Source organism: Ovis canadensis, chromosome 2 (genome assembly GCF_042477335.2).
Source record: "Ovis canadensis isolate MfBH-ARS-UI-01 breed Bighorn chromosome 2, ARS-UI_OviCan_v2, whole genome shotgun sequence".
In the NCBI taxonomy this organism is placed as follows: domain Eukaryota; kingdom Metazoa; phylum Chordata; class Mammalia; order Artiodactyla; family Bovidae; genus Ovis; species Ovis canadensis.
Window position 1 is genome coordinate 84,307,536 of NC_091246.1, and position 20,132 is coordinate 84,327,667.

The 20,132-nt window shown below is 45.1% G+C and overlaps 1 protein-coding gene across 2 annotated transcripts in view; it reads right to left on the reverse strand.

Annotated features, from left to right (window-relative positions):
• TTC39B (tetratricopeptide repeat domain 39B) overlaps window positions 1–17,574 on the reverse strand; it is a 147,541-nt gene extending 129,967 nt beyond the window's left edge. The window contains exon 1 of one of the 2 annotated variants that reach the window (XM_069576606.1): window positions 17,290–17,574. In XM_069576606.1, coding sequence (XP_069432707.1) covers window positions 17,290–17,331 — 42 coding nt within the window. In that variant the 5' untranslated portion in view covers window positions 17,332–17,574. The remainder of the gene's footprint in view (window positions 1–17,289) is intronic. The other variant, XM_069576607.1, reaches the window with a different exon arrangement.
• Between the last annotated feature and the right edge of the window lie 2,558 nt (window positions 17,575–20,132).

The following is a 20,132-nucleotide window of genomic DNA, read 5'->3' on the forward strand; positions in this document are numbered from 1 at the left end:
AAAATCTGAAACTCAGGGGTGCCTGAAAAGAGGCAGATTTCATTTGAGACTTCTACTAAGGTAACAATTCCTTTTATTTAACTGCTAATAGTTTAGAAACGCAAATGCATGTTTGTCCTTGTAGCAGCAAGCTAAACATGTTGGATAAGTAGCCTCTGCCTTAGTGAATGAACTAGAAAATCAGGGAAAGCCATCATCTCTATATACCACACATCTTCTGCTGTATTGCAAACGAGACAAAATTACTCATTTGGACAAGGGTAATTCACTCAGCCCTGGAGCCCGTCTTCTGATGATGTCAGAGTGTGGGAGGCATGTAAGCACTGACCCGAATGCACTCTGCTCTGCAGTCTTGCTTTCGGATGCCTCACACCAGCAAATGAATATGGACAAATATGCTTTGTCCTTGTCACATACGACGGTTGCTCTTTACTTCTACCTGGGAAATTCTGTTTTATCCTGATGCTTTCTAATTCTTCAATTAATTTAAAGGTGAAAAACATATTGAGGGGAGAACAGATGGGCACAAGGAATGTTTCTGGGATCAGGAAAATATTCTTAAATTGGATTGTGATAGCTGCACACTTCTGTAAATTTATTAAAGATCATTGAACTGTACACTTTAAAAGGACTGAATGAATGGCATGTAAATTACACCTCAATAAAACTCCTTTTTTTAAAAAAAAAGAATATTGAGATAATGCTAATAGATTATGGAGGTAAATTTTCCTTTCTTGATAGGCTAAAGATACCATGTTGTTAGAAAGCACTGAAGGGAGTCCCTTTGCTGCTTTCTGTGGGTGGAAAGTTCCATTCTTTCCTTCCAGGACATCAAGGCTCCTATATCCTACACCCTGCTGGCTGTCATAGCATGTATGGCCAAAGAGGAATATTTCTCCTTGGAAGCAGCCAGGAATGCTAAATAGTCATTGAACACCTGTAGGGGACTGGAGGAGGGCATGGCAATCTACTCCAGTATTCTTGCCTGGAGAATCTCATGGACAGAGGAGCCTGGCCGGCTAGAGTCCATAAACTCACAAAGACTGAAGCAACTGAGCATGCATGTACCTGGAGGGGAGAGAAAAAGGGAATGTCTGGAAAGGCTGGAGGAGAAATGGTACCTGAAGGAGGTCTTCAGTGATGAACAGGAATCGGCTGGGTGAGGGAATGAACAGTGGATGAAAATGCTGAGAAGTGAGGAAAGCAGATGGAGCCTGGAAGGGGAGTTATAAGCATTTCAACACGGCTGATGTTCAAGGTCCTATAGGAGGGCAAACTCCTGGGAACTGCTCCAGACCTACTGAAGAAGAATGGCTTATGGTGGGACCTGGGATCATGCATCTTAAAAAGTCACCTACTCCCCTCACCAGGTTCCCTATGTACCCTAAAGTATGAGAACCACTGAGTCAGGTCTTAATACATCATGCTAAAATAAGATCATGGCATTCGGTCCCATCCCTTCAGGGCAGATAAATGAGGAAAAAAATGGAAACAGTGGCAGATTTTATTTTCTTGGGCTCCAAAATAACTGCAGACAGTGATTGAACCTATTAAATTAAAAGACACTCCTCCTTGGAAGAAAAGCTACAATAAACCTCGACAGCATATTAAAAAGCAGTGACATCACTTTGCCGAGAAAGGTGTGTATAGACAAAGTTATGATTTTTTCAGTGGTCATGTATGGATGTAACAGCTGAACCATAAAGAAGGCTAAGTGCCGAAGAACTGATGCTTTCAAACTGTGGTGTTGGAGAAGACTATTGGAAGTCCCCTGGACTGCAAGGAGATCAAACCACTCAATCCTAAAGGAATTAACCCTAAATTCCTTGGAAAGACTGATGCTGAAGCTGAAACTCCAATACTTAGGTCACCCGATGCGAAGAACTGACTCATTAGAAAAGACACTGATGCTGGGAAAGACTAAAGGCAGGAGCAGAAGGGGATGACAGAGGATGAGATGGTTGGATGGCATCACCAACTCAATGGACATGAGTTTGAGCAAACTCAAGGAGACAGTGAAGGACAGGGAAGCTTGGTGTGCTACAGTCCGGGGAGTTGCAAAGAGTCGGACATGACTATCTGACTAAACAACATCATGCTAAGGTGTTTGCATAATACCTCAAAAGTAAGGAGACGCTGTGGACAGATTTTAAGCAGCAAGGTGAAGATGGATTTTGAGCTTCAGAAAGAGCATGGTACATAGCTTTGGAGGCAGAGCAAGAACCCTAGCACACCCTCAAGGACCTAGGAGTACACACATATTGCCACCTCCTTTACCTTTTAACCTCTTAGACTAAGTGCATGCTATGTTGCTTCATTCAAGTCTGACTCTTTCTGCCCCTAAGGACTAGCCCACCAGGCTCCTCTGTCCATGAGATTCTCCAGACAAGAATACTAACGTGGGTTGTTATGATCTCCTCCAGGGACTGAACCCATGACCCAGAGACTGAAACCATGTCTCCTGTGTCTTCAGCACTGCAGATAGATTCTTTACTGTTGAGCCACCTGGGAAGCCCCTTAGACTAAGTAGTCAAACACAGATATACCTCTTACAGGCCATAGTCTCCTATTAATATTTAGGTGCTTTATGAGCTTATGAAAATATCATAAGAATTTTATGATATTCACTAACATGAAGGATGGAGAAGGCAATGGCACCCCACTCCAGTACTCTTGCCTGGAAAATTCCATGGATGGAGGAGCCTGGTAGGCTGCAGTCCATGGGGTCACGAAGAGTCGGACACGACTGAGTGACTTCACTTTCACTTTTCACATTCATGCATTGGAGAAGGAAATGGCAACCCACTCCAGTGTTCTTGCCTGGAGAATCCCATGGATGGGGGAGCCTCGTGGGCTGATGTCTATGGGTCACACAGAGTCGGACATGACTGAAGCGACTTAGCAGCAGCAGCAGCAACATGAAGGAGGGGACCATCCTGCATAGCCTCACATTTGGACAAACTAGAAGTTACCACATATATCATTTGGGTGTCAGGGGGCAAGTGTCATTTTCAGAATATTATGGACACAGCCAAGTGTCTTGCTGACTAATACGAACACTGTTCTGCTGAAACAGATGGCCCATTGAGCCCATGTTTGTGCTCTCTTTGGTGGTAAATGGTTTCCCCTCTCCACTCAGGGAGGGAGAGGTGTGAGTACTATAAACTAGCAGAAGTAACCTCGCCGGAATCCTGAGATTAGCCTAAGTAGGAATCCAGCTGGAAGAGCAGTCTTGTAGGTCTCTGCATGGGCCTATCTTTATACAAGGTCAGTTCTTTATTGGGTTGAGAAATCTTTGTCAAGTATCCACAACATGCAGATACTTAATAATAATCATGATGAGGGCTGACATTTGCACTCCAAATGCTAAGTATTTCATAGGGCATTAATCCCCACAATAACCCTGTAAAGCAGGTTCTAGTATTCCCATTTGACTGATGAAGAAACTGAAGCTTAAAGAGATTAATTCATCCAAGGCTGTACATGAAGGAGCAGGGATTCCAACCCATGTCCGTCTGACTCCAGAACTTGTGTCATAGCACTTCAAGGGATGCATCAAAACAGTTTGAGTTTCCCAGTTTTTGATGCTTATATGAGTATTCGGAGAAGGTGATGGCACCCCACTCCAGTACTCTTGCCTGGAAAATCCCATGGACGGAGGAGCCTGATAGGCTGTAGTTCATGGTGTCGCGGAGAGTTGGACACAACTGAGTGACTTCACTTTCATTTTTCACGTTCATGCATTGGAGAAGGAAACGGCAGCCCACTCCAGTGTTCTTGCCTGGAGAATCCCAGGGACAGGAGAGCCTGGTGGGCTGCCATCTATGGGGTTGCAGGAAACAAGCAAATTTAACTCATAAAGCTTACAATACTTTATAAACAAATTCACATACAGTCCTAGAAACCACATAGTACAGGGGTCAGCAAACTGTCTCCACAAAGCATCTCTAAGCATTTAGGCCACGTAAGCCAAACAGTCCATGTCCCAACTACTAACTCTGACACTGTGTGAAAACAGCCCCAGGTAACACCTAAACAGACGGGCAGGTCTGTGTTCCAATAAAGCTTTATTTATAAGAACAAGCAGGAAGAAGGCTACATTTGTCCTTGCAGCAAAGTTTGCCACCCCCTGACCTAGTGGAAAGGGCACTGAATCCAGAAACACTTGGCTCCTAACCCTGACTCCATGCCTAAGACAGCTGGGTCTCCTTGGGTCGGTTACTGCCTGTCTGTGTCTAGGCTGTGTACTTCTGCAGAAGTTTCTCCCCTATGGACTGCAAAAATGAGGTAAAATTATATTTAAATACACTAAAGCAGATTCCCCATCAAACCCATAAATAATAAACAGTGGCAGCAATACTTTAAAGTAAAGCAGAAGGGAAAAGAGAACTCACACACTAAGGGTGCTACTATCGGCCCTGAATATTCATTAGAAGGACTGATGGTGAAGCTGAAGCTGCAACACTTGGGCCACCTGATGCAAACAGCCAACTCATTAGAAAGGACCCTGATGCTGGGAAAGATTCAGGGCAGGAGGAGAAGCGGTCGACAGAGGACAAGATCATTAGATAGCATCACTGACTCAATGCACATGAGTTTGAGCAAGCTCTGGGAGATGGTGAAGGACAGGGAAGCCTGGCGTGCTGCAGTCCACGGGGTCGCAAAGAGTCAGACAGGACTGAGTGACTGAACAAAAATGTGCCAGGTGCTTTATAAAGCAGATTCTTATTTCAACCTGGGTCAGCCTTATGGGGCAGGTATCATTATTCTTGTTTTATAAATGAAAAGCATTAGACAAATTAAATAACATGTCCAAGGTCACACAGCAAATGGCACGAGAAGCCTAGATGGGAACCCAAGACAGGAGCAGCTGGAGCAGCTATTCTTGAGCAAGAGCCGGGCTGACGATTTTGCAAAGAAAATGGCATCTGAGTGCTTCTGGAAGGGGGTCGTGGAGTCAGGCCTCACTCCCCTCTCTTCAGGACTCTCCCACTCTGTCATCTACGTTGTCTGCCTCCTCTCAAAAATATCCTACCCCATTTGGCCTGAGAAAAATAGTGAGACTCTGAGGTTTGTTGCCTTTAGTTCTGAGTGGAAAGACTGTGACTCATGCTTGGAAAAAAGACTAGGAAGCCCAGAACTCTGGGCCAAAGCCATCTATAGAAGCGGAGCGAGAGAAAAGGAGGACAGAAGACACCCTCAGAGAAACCAGGACTGGTCCTGCCGACCGCAGAGTTGTGGGTCCAGGTAGCTGTGCGTCCGAACACTTAGCTGAAGGTAAGAGTCCGTGTGACAAAACACAGTCTATGGAGTTACTAGAACACGCCTGACTGTCTGCCTCCTCAACCAGTGCAGCTCAGTTTACAGTCATCAGCTTAAAACTAAGTACTTTGGAAATGGGGCCAGGAAATAAGAAGATGAAACCAAGAAATGGAATCATCATTGCTTCTTCTATTAAAAAAAAAAAGTAAAAGATACACATTTCCCAACTGTGGCAGGATACATGTGTCAAACAAGAAAATTGGAGGGAAAAAAACTCCTTAGCTGAGCATTCAAGGCGTATCTGAATCTGCACACACACAGCACTGCCTTCCTGCCTCTCACACTCTTTGCTTCAACCTCCACCAAGCTCCCCCCATGCTCGAGCATGCTCCCCACTGCTCCCTCTGCCTGAAGGAATCAAGCAGTGACTGGCTGCATGGCTGCCTGCTAAAACTCCACCCCTCAAGCTCCAGATCAAATGTCATCTTCTAGACCATAAATGTCAGAGCTGAGAATTTCAGAAACAGATCATCAATGTCAACTGCTCCAGGTTACACAAGAGGAAACCAAGGCCCAAAGTGGTTCAATCACACAGCTGGGCAGTAAAGATGAGGTTTGGAAACCAAGTCAGCTGACTTGGGGGTGGGGGTAGGGAGATGTGTCACCACCATCCTCCAGGTGACTGACTACCCCAGGAAAGCTCTCTTTTCCTCCTTCTCCCAGAGCACCAGGTGCCAACACATGCTCTCCAAACTCTCCGCTCCATTCCAGGTGACAGTGGATTTTGTGTCCATATTCCTCATTACCTGATCCAGAGAGGTCAAAATCATGTCTTACCCATTATGTTATCCCAGTACCTAGCCAGGTCTGCACAGGGTGGGCCTTCAAGGGACTGTAACACTCATTCAACAAAACAAAATACCAGAAACTCTCCTCCCTCCCCACCTCTGGTCCTGTCTCCCTCCAGGCAAGCCGCCTCCATGCTCTCCAGAGGAGCTACCTACAGCCCAAATCTCACCACACCTCTGCTCAGCTGAAACCCTTAAATGCACACCATGCACTACACAATATCCGTGATTTCTCATGAAACACCTACAGGAGCCCTTCCTATCCATCCAACCTCATTTCCTGCCACCAGGAGAACCACAATCACTTCTTCACTTCCGCAAAATGCAAGTGTCAGTCGCTCAGTCATGTCCAACTCTTTGTGACCCCATGGACTCCCGCCAGGCTCCTCTGTCCATGCGATTCTCCCAGTAAGAACACTGGAATGGGTTGCCATTCCCTTCTCCAGGGCATCTTCCTGACCCGGGGAACAAACCCGGGTCTCTCGCATTGCAGGCGGATTCTTTACAGCCTGAGCCACCAGGGAAGCCCTTACTTCCGTACCTTATGTCTGCTATTCCCTCTCTCCAGGATGCACTTCAGTCTCTTCCCCATGCCTCATCCCTTGATCCTGCCAGATCCAGAATGTCTAAGAAATGGCCTCCTCGGGGATACCACCCCTGATTAACCATTCCCTCCCCTCACTCCAGATGAGATGCCCTCCTCCGTGCTCCCAAAGCACCCCAGCATTCCTCCTCTATAGTTCTCAGCAAAGAGAACTGCATCTATTTGTTCACACACCTGCCCCCACCTCTCACTACACATTATTAAGGACAGGAGCACCTGGCATAAACCCAACACATTGTTAGACTGAATATTTTTCTCCCTCACTAGTTACAACCAGACCCAACAAATATACACAGTGCATTATTTTACTAAAATATTTTACAACATACGTCCACAGATCTCAGAAAAAATTTTAAAAAAAAGAGCTCTTACTACACATGCTCATCTTTCAATAATGAGCCAAAGATGCGTAACAGCATTATGATCTGCTAGGCAGTCGACACGTGAGGAGTCCCTCTGAGAGAGGTGTGGTGACCTAGCCAGTGTGGTCGACCAGCCAGAGTCACTCTGGGTGTGTGACTGACCCCCACTAGGCACGGGGATAGAAAAAAAAGAGTTCTGACGTGGTTGGTGATCAAGGGGAGGTCTGACAAAGGGAAGCCCTACCGGGTCCTGGGTACTCATCTCCTGGCAAGTGAGCACACAGTAACTTCAGGAGACCCTCCTGAGCTGGCAGCTAGGGCCACTGAGACTGGGAGCCAGGGAGCTGTCAACAGATGGCCAGATGGAAACCAGGAGCCTCACAGAATTCACGGTATCCATTTCACACTGCAGATAATTACTAACAGCACCCGTGTGCAGGGAGCTAAGATGGGAGAGCAAACAGTGCACCCAAAGAAGGACTGACTCCTGCCAAAGAAGCACACCTGCACTGCTGGACTCAAGGGGGAGGGAGGAGATGTGGGGCAAAGGGGACAGGAGAGACAATGAGGGCAAGTGTCACCCTCGTTTCTCATCTGAGAAAGTGGCATTCCCAGGAATAGATGAGCTTTCAAATGACTCAAAATTGAACATGCCAGGAAAATTGCCTGTCTGTTCACTAGAGCTGACATCCAGGCTGACAATAAGCTGCTGCTATCTTTTCCCCTCTTACTCACCTGCAGGACCAATTTACAACCTCCCTTCCATAACCTTGCCCAATCCATTCACTCAGAAACAAACGGCCAAGCTCCCTCAATGAGGACAGTCACAGTGAGCCACGCAGGCGAGCTTATTGTCCTGAGGTCCGCACCTTCCACACCCACTTGAAGGCTGAACCCTGCCCTCTCTTCTTCTCGGATAACAGCACCTCCACCAGCCAGCAGTCATCGGTGACTGGCTCCTCCCTTCCCCGACTGTACTGCCTTTCAAATAGGCAATTCCTCCTCCCTCCAGTCGGGCCTCCTCTCTTCAACCCCATAACTTTTGCTCCACCCCAGTCATCACTTCCCACTTGGAACTGTAGCAACAGCCTCTTTGCCCTTCCACCACCTCCACAGACTGGCTGCAGCAACTTGACCAGATTTAGCTTCCTAAAGTAAGTGTATCACTCTTGCCTAGTTAAGAAACCCTCTGGGTCCTCGTGTTTTGCACGTCTTTGCCCTCCAAGGCTCTCCACACTCTGAGCACCCTGCTGACCCCAGGGTGTGCTCTCCTCCCTGCCCACGCCTGGGCCTCATCACACTTGCTCCACCCAGCACATCCTTCTAACCCAGTTCAGAGAGCTAGATTCCTCCAGCTCCATTTTTCTTTCTCAAAATTGCCTCTCCTATTGGGGTCTCTTGTGTTTTCATACACATCTTGAAATTTTGTGTTCTACTTCTGCGAAACATGCCGTTGGTGATTTGATAGGAATCTGCAGGTTGCCTTAAGTAGTATGCTCATTTTAACAATATTGATTCTTCCAATCCAAGAACACAATATATATTTCTATCTGTTTGTGTCATCTTCCATTTTTTTCTTCAGGGTCTTACAGTTTTCAGAGTTTAAGTCTTTGCCTTCTTAGGTTAATTTATTCCTAGATAGTTTATTCTTTTTGATGCCATGGTAAATGGGATTGTTCCCTTTATATAGACATATCTGGTCCCATCACTTCATGGGAAATAGATGGGGAAACAGTGGAAACAGTGTCAGACTTTATTTTGGGGGACTCCAAAATCACTGCAGATGGTGACTGCAGCCATGAAATTAAAAGACACTTACTCCTTGGAAGAAAAGTTATGACCAAACTAGATAGCATATTGAAAAGCAGAGACATTACTTTGCCAACAAAGGTCCATCTAGTCAAGGCTATGGTTTTTCCAGTAGTCATGTATGGATGTGAGAGTTGGACTGTGAAGAAAGCTGAGCGCTGAAGAATTGATGCTTTTGAACTGTGGTGTTGGAGAAGACTCTTGAGAGTCCCTTGGACTGCAAGGAGATCCAACCAGTCCATTCTAAAGGAGATCAGCCCTGGGATTTCTTTGGAAGGAATGATGCTAAAGCTGAAACTCCAGCACTTTGGCCACCTCACGCGAAGAGTTGACTCACTGGAAAAAGACTTTGATGCTGGGAGGGACTGGGGGCAGGAGAAGGGGACAACAGAGGATGAGATGGCTGGATGGCATCACTGACTTGTTGGACATGAGTCTGAGTGAACTCTGGGAGTTGGTGATAGACAGGGAGGCCTGGTGTGCTGCGATTCATGGGGTCGCAAAGAGTCGGACACGACTGAGCAACTGAACTGAACTGAAATGACTATACACAAAATAGATACTCAGCAAGGACCTCCTGTATAGCACAGGGAACTATAATCTTGCAATAACCTAAAATGGAAAAGAATCTAAAATATATGAATACATACATATATATATACAAATATACATATATGTGTATACATATAATGGAATAACTTTGCTGTACACCTGAAACTAACACAAATCAACAATACTTCAATAAAAAAAATTTTTTAAGACCCAGTTCAAATACCACCTCTTCTTTAAAGTCTTTGCGTGTGCGCTGTCACTTCAGTCATGTCCGACTCTTTATGACTGGACAGACTGTAGCTTGCTAAGCTCCTCTGTCCATGGGATTTCCCAGGCAAGAATACTGGAGTGGGTTGCCATGCCCTCCTCTAGGGGATCTTCCCAACCCAGGGATCAAACCCAGACATCAAACCCACGTCTCCTGCAGCTCCTGTATTGCAGGCGGATTCTTTACTGCTGAGCCACCTTTGCCAGCCCTTTGGCCACCTCATGCAAAGAGTTGACTCATTGGAAAAGACTCTGATGCTGGGAGGGATTGAGGGCAGGAGGAGAAGGGGTCGACCGAGGATGAGATGGCTGGATGGCATCACAGACTCAATGGACGTGAGTCTGAGTGAACTCTGGGAGACGGTGATGGACAGCGAGGCCTGGCGTGCTGCGATTCATGGGGTTGCAAAGAGTCGGACAGGACTGAACGACTGAACTGAACTGAACTGAAACGAAGGCAACCAACCATTCCTGTTTGCACCTGTTGTCCTGGAGTAATTACTGAAAGCACCATGTTGACTTTCCCAGGTCCCTGCTGTGGATGATAAACTATATGGCTCTCCTACGTAAAATCTGCACTGTGCTATGCTTAGTCACTGAGTCACATCCGACTCTTTGTGACCCTCATGGACTGTAGCCCAGCAGGCTCCCCTGTCCATGGGGATTCCCCAGGCAAGGATACTGGAGCTGGTTGCCATGCCCTCCTCCAAAGGATCTTCCCAACCCAGGGATCAAACCCAGATAGAAGCCAACTCAGGGATAGAACCCATCACAGGCAGATTCTTTACCATCTGAGCCAGCAGGAAGCCCACCTAAAATCTACCCTGACCCAAAGACAGCACTTGTTACTTGTCTCTTTTGCTACAGTGTGTGTTCCTCAAGAGCGATCAAGCCATCTTATCTCTGTGTGGACTCCCAGCATCTGAAGACTGCCTGCACCTGGGGAGGTGCTCAACAAACACAAACGGAATGAAAGAATGAATCTGGTCGGAAGAAAACTGCAGCAATCAGTTTTACCTAGACAGCATCTAAAATGCCACTAGGGAAATTTTCTAAATCACAACTAAACCAAAAATATCCTGGGCAAAAAAAGCAAGCCATGGAAGCATCCGTCACATAAACCATTTCTTTCCCTAATCCAGTGTTTCTCAACTTTTTTTCAATATTGTCCTCCTGCCTTGAAAGCCTTTTCAGACGTTTTTCTCCTAACCCACGAAATATTTCTGTACTTTATACATTAAAAAAAACAAGTATAAGGTTTACTCTTTATATTCAAGAATAGGTTCAGAATGACAATAAAAATGTTAAGTTACATTTTAAATTTTAAGGCTATTCACATTAAACTTTATAACTGTATTTACTGAGCAACTTTCAATGCAATTTTAATGTAAAATATGATATATCAGATTACATATAAAAATTACCAATTTCTATATAATAATAGCAATGTAACCAAATTTTTCAAGACTTTAAAAACTGCTCCTTTTCCAGCAAAGGTAAAACAACTGAAAAAAAAATTCCTAAAAGTTATTTTTAATAAACTTAAATTTTGTTTTATCTGGGAAAATCATTTTTAACTTATCCAGCTGCTAAATATTCATTCAGATATCATCAATATTTTTTTCTTTTTGATACTTGACATAGTTATTGATAAGCTCAATAACTCTAATAAATAAGAAAATATACTTTTATTTAATTTTCAAATCCCAAATCACACACAGAACAGTAAGGGCCAAACATAAGCATTTACCATCCACAAGACAGCCAAAAGCAGCCCATACATATAAGGAGGTCACCAAGAGAGAGAGACTTAAGGATTAAGCTATTCATGGTCAGAAAGGTCTCCAGTGATAGCCATATATTTGCCATACGTTTGTAATAATGACCTTGCGTAGATTCTGCATATCTTCCATGAACTTGATGTCAAAGTTGCTTGTGTGATACACAAGAAAAACCAATGAGAAAAATTTAAATGTTAAAAAATAGTATTTTGGCCACCAAGGTTTGAAGGAATGTCTGGAACCACTGGAATGTCTAAGAAGTTTCTGTCTTCTTCCAGATCCAATTTTTGCTGCCTCTGAGGTTGCAAGCCCTAACCTCTTATGGTTCCCACATTTATCCTCCTAGCACCTAAAGATAAAAAAACAAAAACACCAGTTTACCTAAGAAAGCACCCATTCCACAGCTATCATAAGAGCCCCACTACTACCATCATCTCCTTGGGTAGGTACTTCAAAGGAAAAGGGATTCCCATGTTATCAGCATTTTCCCAAAAGAAGGAGCCTCCCTGCCTCTAATACTCAGAGCTCATGGCACCCCTTCATCTTCAGATGAGGAAACTTAAAAGAGCAATAAGAGGTTGAGAGACTAGGTTAGTCAAGGTCACTCTATCGTTACAGATAGAGACCTCGTAGTCTAGGTCCCTGCTGTATCTTCAAGCTAGCACCAGCTTGGCACATAACATAATCAGATGTTTGTACATTTAATGAATGAATGGCTATTGGGTAAATGAGTGACAGAGTTGAGAGCCCAGTTAACCTAATTCCTAACCTACTATTTTTCCAACTAAACCACCTGGTCCCCTTTTATTCCATCTGAATATCAAATAGTGACCTCAGTCAGTCAGTCAGCCAGTTCAGTCGCTCAGTCATGTCCTACTCTTTGCGACCCCATGAATCGCAGCACGCCAGGCCTCCCTGTCTATCACCATCTCCCAGAGTTCACTCAAACTCACATCCATCGAGTCGGTGATGCCATCCAGCTATCTCATCCTTGGACTTCCCCTTCTCCTCCTGTCCCCAGTCCCTCCCAGCATCAGAGTCTTTTCCAATGAGTCAACTCTTTGCGTGAGGTGGCCAAAGTACTGGAGTTTCAGCTTTAGCATCATTCCTTCAAAGAACACCCAGGGCTGATCTCCTTTAGAATGGACGGGTTGGATCTCCTTGCAGTCGAAGGGACTCTCAAGAGTCTTCTCCAACACCACAGTTCAAAAGCATCAATTCTTCAGCTCTCAGCCATCTTCACAGTCCAACTCTCACATCCATACATGACTACTGAAAAAACCATAGCCTTGACTAGACGGACCTTTGTTGGCAAAGTAATGTCTCTGCTTTTCAATATGCTATCTAGGTTGGTCATAACTTTTCTTCCAAGGAGTAAGCGTCTTTTAATTTCATGGCTACAGTCACCATCTGCAGTGACTTTGGAGCCCAGAAAAATAAAGTCTGACACTGTTTCCACTGTTTCCCCATCTATTTCCCATGAAGTGATGGGACCAGATGCCATGATCTTAGTTTTCTGAGTGTTGAGCTTTAAGCCAACATTTTCACTATCCTCTTTCACTTTCATCAAGAGGCTTTATAGTTCCTCTTCACTTTCTGCCATAAAGGTGGTGTCATCTGCATATCTGAGGTTATTGATATTTCTCCCAGCAATCTTGATTCCAGCTTGTGCTTCTTCCAGACCAGCATTTCTCATGATGTACTCTGCATCTAAGTTAAATAACAGGGTGACAATATACAGCCTTGATGTACTCCTTTTCCTCTTTGGAACCAGTCTGTTGTTCCATGTCCAGTTCTAACTGTTGCTTCCTGACCTGCATACAGATTTCTCAAGAGGCAGGTCAGGTGGTCTGGTATTCCCATCTCTTTCAGAATCTTCCACAGTTTATTGTGATCCACACAGTCAAAGGCTTTGGCATAGTCAATAAAGCAGAAATAGATGTTTTTCTGGAACTCTCTTGCTCTTTCCATGATCCAGCAGATGTAGGCAATTTGATCTCTGGTTCCTCTGTCTTTTCTAAAACCAGCTTGAACATCTGGAAGTTCACCTTTCACATATTGCTGAAGCCTGGCTTGGAGAATTTTGAGCATTACTTTACTAGCGTGTGAGATGAGTGCAATTGTGCAGTAGTTTGAGCATTCTTTGGCATTGCCTTTCTTAGGGACTGGAATGAAAACTGGCCTTTTCCAGTCCTGCGGCCACTGCTGAGTTTTCCAAATTTGCTGGCATATTGAGTGCAGCACTTTCACAGCATCATCTTTCAGGATTTGAAATAGCTCAACTGGAATGCCATAACCTCCACTAGCTTTGTTCATAGTGATGCTTTCTAAGGCCCACTTGACTTCACATTCCAGGACGTCTGGCTCTAGGTGAGTGATCACACCATCGTGACTATCTGGGTTGTGAAGATCTTTTTTGTACAGTTCTTCTATGTATTTTTGCCACCACTTCTTAATATCTTCTGCTTCTGTTAGGTCCGTACCATTTCTGTCCTTTATCGAGTCCATCTTTGCATGAAATGTTCCCTTGGTATCTCTAATTTTCTTGAAGAGATCTCTAGTCTTTCCCATTCTGTTCTTTTCCTCTATTTCTTTGCATTGATTGCTGAGGAAGTCATTTTTATCTCTCCTTGCTATTCTTTGGAACTCTGCATTAGATGTTTATATCTTTCCTTTTCTCCTTTGCTTTTCACTTCTCTTCTTCAGACAGCCATTTCTCTTTTTTGCATTTCTTTTCCATGGGGATGGTCTTGATTCCTGTCTCCTGTACAATGTCACGAACCTCAGTCCATAGTTCATCAGGCACTCTATCTATCAGATCTAGGCCCTTAAATCTATTTCTCACTTCCACTGTATAATCATAAGGGATTTAGGTCATACCTGAATGGTCTAGTGGTCTTCCCTACTTTCTTCAATTTAAGTCTGAATTTGGCAATAAAGACCATCAAATCTAAATTAAGCGCTTGAGCTTTCCAGCTCTTTTAGTTTCATACATCCAGTAAGTTTAAGAGCAGGGTCTTGTGCACCTGTGATAAAGCACTTCAGCCCATTGAAAGTGAGGGACTTTCCACAAATAAGCTAAGGGTACCGGGTCTACAAGGCAACATTTCTTGCTTGCTTACCCTGCCTTGAGCTCTTTTCTAGAGTTCTTGTTCACATGCCACATCTCCCTACTCAAACTGAGAACCGTAGATAGTCAAAACTGCCTTCCGTTTCTAAGGCACCTGCCAAGTTTAAGTACAAAGCAAATGTTCAATAAATGTTTGCAACATTTATTCTGGTGGAAGCGGGGCATCATGAGGAACAAAAGTAGATTTGGCATGAACAAAAGAATTCTGTTTGTACTTTGCTCATTTCCTCGAACCAGTATAGTACCTAACATGTAACAGGAGCTTAATAGTTGTGGGATTTTAAAAAATGAATAACAGATATGGCCAAAAGTGAATCATTATTAAGCTTTATCTTCAATTCTATAGTCATTCATTCACCCCACAAATACATATTACCAAGTATCTTGTGTGCTAGGCTCTCTGCTGCTTTGAAACCTAATTTCCCCCACAGGGTTAGAGCCATCTTCCCTAGCCAATGCCTGGCATTCGGTTCACCTTGCAGGCAGAGGGCACAGCTAGCGTAGCCCTATGTCTCAATACTTATCGTCCAAGCATTCTCTCCCAACAGTGCCCTGACCTAAACAATTACATCTAAGTGTTGCAAAACAAATAATCACAATTAAGGGTTGCAAAACTTTTTCATCAAGCCCAGGAATTTAAATTTTTAACTCCACATTTACTAGCTACTCCCAATCTTATTTCCTCAGGCATAACGCTGATTAAAATTGTTATACATAGAAAAGTGGCTGGAAACTAGGCTAGCACATCAGATTGAGACCACAGTGTAAAGAGCCTTGCATGCCAAGAACATACGTGTGTGTTAAGTTGCTTCTATCGTGTCCAAATCTTTGCAACCCTATGGACTGTAGCCTGCCAGGCTCCTCTGTCTGTGGGATTTTCCAGGCAAGAATACTGGAGTGGGTTGCCATGCCCTCCTCCAGGGGATCTTCCTGACCCAGGGATAGAAACCAGGTCTCCGGCACTGGCAGGTAGATTCTTTACCACTGAGCCACCGGGGGAAGCCCCATGCCAAGAACATGGATAGTTAATTTAATATACAGCTGTACTGTGCTAAGTCCCTTCAGTCCTATCCAACTCTTTGTGACCCCATGGACTGTAGCCCACCTGGCTCCTCTGTTCATGGGATTCTCCAAGCAACAGTACTGGAGTGGGTTGCCATGCCCTCCTCCAGGGGAATCTTCTCAACCCAGGTATTGAAACTGTGTCTCCTATGTTTCCTGCATTGGCAGGCAGGTTCTTTACCACTAGGGCCATACAGCAGAGAGTCATAAAAACCTTTAAGGGAAACAGTGAATGTATAGTCAGAGCACCAGGAAAGTGTTACGACCTTGATTACAGAAAAGATCTAAGACAGAAGGAATGAAAAAAAGCTGGCTCCAGGTCATACCAAAAAGACAGTCTAAAGCTACAAATAAAGAAAGGCTGTCATAGATGGAAATAGCAACGAATAAGCCATTTCATCCTTTGCTTTTATGTGTAATTTAAAAGTTTCAACAATAGATGCAGCCATGCAAACTCTAGTTCATTGATCGGTCGTTTGAAGTCCTCCTTGGAAGGCACAGTCTTGTAAGAAAGCTTCTGGACAGTCCGGCGTGCCCTCTTGTCGGCCAGTGGTGTAAAAGAGCTGGAGTTTGGGTTTTGTTTTGTTAAGGGCTACATTTAAAACACAGTATTAGTTGCCAGGCGTTTCTCGACATGGAAAAGATGGGCAGGAATCTTAGCCCGCCAACTCCAAGATCATCCACTATTGCATCATTTGAAATGAAGCCTCCTCAGGCAGCGACTTGTAAAATACAAGTCAGGTAAAATGGCAGCAGCTGCCGGCCGGCGGCTTCAACTTCAAGAGCGAGCAAGAGAGCGTGTCTCTGCGGAGCTGCCAACTGCGCACGGCAAGTCAATAAATCAACAGGTCCTGCGCGCGCGCCCGAGGGTGCTCAGACCCCGGCGCGCGAGCCACAGGAGGAAGTGGCTAATTATTTAAAGACAGTATAGAGACCGTAGTTGAAGGTCGGAGTCGGTTCTCCCCGCGCCTTCCCTCCGTCTACCAACCACTCTGGGAATCTGATGGTGAAACCACCAATTTCTGGGCTGCTGCTCCAGGCCCCTAGCCCTCCAACCCAAGGACAGCTCTGCCTTGCCCACTGGTGCAGACACCCCGAGGGCTCCTTCTGCTGGCCCCCTCCTCTCATCGACTGCAAGCCCTTCGATTCTGCCACCGAAAACTTCCATAGAAGGTGAGATTCCCAGATCAGGCGACGGTTCCACAAACTCCAAAGCGCCAGTGTCGGAACTTCAGGGTCAGACCCCATAAAGCCTAGGCGTCCCTAGTAAGGCTCAGAACTGTTCTATACTGCGGGTCCTACGCTCCGCGCGCTCGCACCCATCCACCAGCCGCCTGGACGCGGTGCCCTCGCTTCCTACGACCCTAGGCGTGATGCTTGGAACCTCAGCAGCGCCTCCAATCCGAGCGCCGTAGAGACCCTCCTCGCTCCAGCAGGGACGGACTTTCCAAGGTCGGGTGTCCCCACTTGCAACCCCCGTCTCCTCCTCCGGTCGGGAGACTGTAGGTTCCAGACAGGCAACCAAGGGGGCGGGGCCTTGGCCGTCCCTGCCGAGCTCGCTCATCCCTCCCGGGCTTCAGGGGTAGTGCCCACACTCCCCACCGGCCAGTACCTCGTCCACTTCCAACTCTGCTCCGTTGCCGACGAGCGCCATGTTCCTCCTCCGGCTGCCGCCGCCCAAAAACCAAACAGGGAGCTCAGAACCAACTCAGTTTCTCAGCCCGGGGCTCAGCCCAGCGCCAGCACGGGAGGAAGAGGGCGGCCCAGCGCTCCCGCCGGGTCCCGGGCGGGGCCAGCGCGCTGCAGAGCAAGTGCTTTCCCCGCCCCCGGCGCCTGCACATCCGCCGAGCATCCATTTCTCAAGCCGGCGCCGGGTGGCTCATTAGACATAAGCTCCGCCCCTTGCAGGCCTCGCCCCACCCTCTACGAGGCTCTGACTAGAGAAGCCAATCAGATTCTTGCAACGCATCTCCACCTCCAGGCAGCATCCACTTCGGATCTACTTGGGCGGGGTCACTCCGTGGGCGGAGTCACTTTGTGGGCGGAGTCACTCGCGAACCTCTCTCCTACCCTGTGGAAAGGTGTTGAATACCTAGGAGTGTTCTACCGCTCTGTGCGGAGGCTATTGCTCGCCAGCGGCCAAGAGAGCACCGGCTTAGCTTGGCCAAAATGAAAGCCACGCTATCCCCCGAGGCCCATTTGAAGCGTCCACCTGGTCCCTAAGCCAATGTCAAGTCCCTTCCCTCGCCAAGTGGGCACTGCGTCTCGCAAATGGTGAGGCAACCTCGCGTCAAGGTCACCAGTCACCCAGAGGCTTCTGTCATTCCACCTACCCAGACACTGAGGGACATCGTCTTCCCATACAGGGATGATGTGTTTGCTTCTGTGTATGTCTGATAAATAGATTAAAAATCATGGGACAGATATTTATGCAACTTAGAGTTCTCTTCTTCCAATATTCTGTCACAATGACCCCTTTTGTAATCCCAAACATACGAGCATAAGTCGTGTTTGAACTATATACCCATGAGGGTAGGGATGCTGTGTCTTCTTCAAAGTTGTATTTCCAGTACCTAGAACAGTGCCTTCCAGTGGGTGCTCAAAAAATATTTACTGGCTTCCTTTAGAAATTGATTCCTGTGTCTAACACAACTGGAAAGTTATAAGCTGTATTTTGGGAGTATTGAGGGGGGCCGTTAGTCAGCTTTGTTTTACATACAATAAAATTCACCAATTTTAAGCTTCTAATTTGATAAATGTTTACAAAGCACCATTCCAGTCATAATTTAGAACACACCCATAAAGTTCCCTGTGCCTGTTTGCTGTCAATTTCTTTCACCCACTCTCTGGCCTGGGACAACCACTGATCTGCTTTCTATCACTTCATTTTGCCTTTCCTAGAATTTCATATCTATAAGTCAATCATAGGGCACGTGGTCTTTTGTGTCTGGTTCATGAAAGGCATTTAATGGTTATCCAGTGACAACTATAAAGATTGCTAACATTTATTGAGTACTTCCTACGTTCCAGGACTATTCTGAGCCTCTTGTTTAACTTACCTCATCTATCCTTTGCCCCATGAAGTAGGTACTGTTAACTTACAGATGAGTAAAATGAGGCTCACAGGGTTCAAGTAATTTGTTTGCAGTCAGACATCTATTAAGGAAATAAGGATGCCAGAATCTGAACTTCAGCAATCTGACTTAAGGGTGTGGTGGTAACCATCGTTCCACACTGCCTCCAACCACCACCTTCCCTTTCTTTCTCCCTATTTCAGTAGAACAGCTGCCTGCGCATGTCTGTTACATGTACTTTCAGTGAGTCACCTTTGCATCCTTGAAACTTGCTCTACAGTTTTAATGAGTCACTACGCACCTTTATACTAGAAAAATGAAATGGTTCTACCTCACAAACAGATTAGATTATGGTGATGACTGCACAACTCTATGATTCATTACAAATCCTTGAATTGTATAATGTAATGGGTGGATTTTATGCCCCTATATATTATATTTCAGTATCACCACTTTTAAAAACAGGCTAATACATTCTTGCAGCACTCTTAGAATCAGGTATGTGAGGTCAGAAGGGACCCCTGAAAGTTTCCATTCCTCCCCCAACCTCCTGTTTATACTTAGCTTTCTGAGGCTGAATTTCCTGTCTGGGTCCAGATCCTACTCCTTATAACTCATGCATGATTCCATTTTTTAAAGTTCATTGGCTCCCAAATTAATATCACATTTTTTAACATTAAGCCATCTTCTGATGGCTTCTTCCTCTCCTGTATGCTTTGTTATTTTCATTCAATTTCAACTTCTCAGATTTTAAAGAGATACAAAAGAACTTGGCTTTAATGAGTGGCATGATGATGTCAAAGTGAGAATCAAGTTTAATTTTTCAGAAATCATTCTTATAAATAAAATTCGGTAGTTTTTTTTTTAATCAGAAACCAAATCTGAAACCCTGTGTATTTTTTTTTTACCCTGTGTATTTTAAATTCATGTCACTAGATGAGTAGCATTCCTGTTTCTGAGGAAGCCAATTATGAACACAGAATGAATAAGTGTGACCTAGCCGCTGGAACATCTAATCAAATTTGCTGTGCTCATGGCAGGTGCCAACTTCCCCTTCTTGCACATGTGCGATCCTACAAGATTATGAATCACAAATATAAAAGAGCTTTTTGAAAAGAATAATTCAAATGAATTCATTTCTATAACAGAATTCCCCTTTCCAGTTTGCTGACCATGATGTACTCTATCAGTCAAGTGAGATTAGTCACATATTCCATCTCCAAAAAGAAGCTAGAATAGAGGTTCCGCAGAAGCAATGTCTGAAACTTTTTGTTTTTAAGATACATCTACTGGGAGCTGTTTGAGTTTCAAATTAAATCTAATCGTGCAGACAATCTAATCTTTATTATTCCTAAACCTGTTACCTTTAGCACTTGTAAGG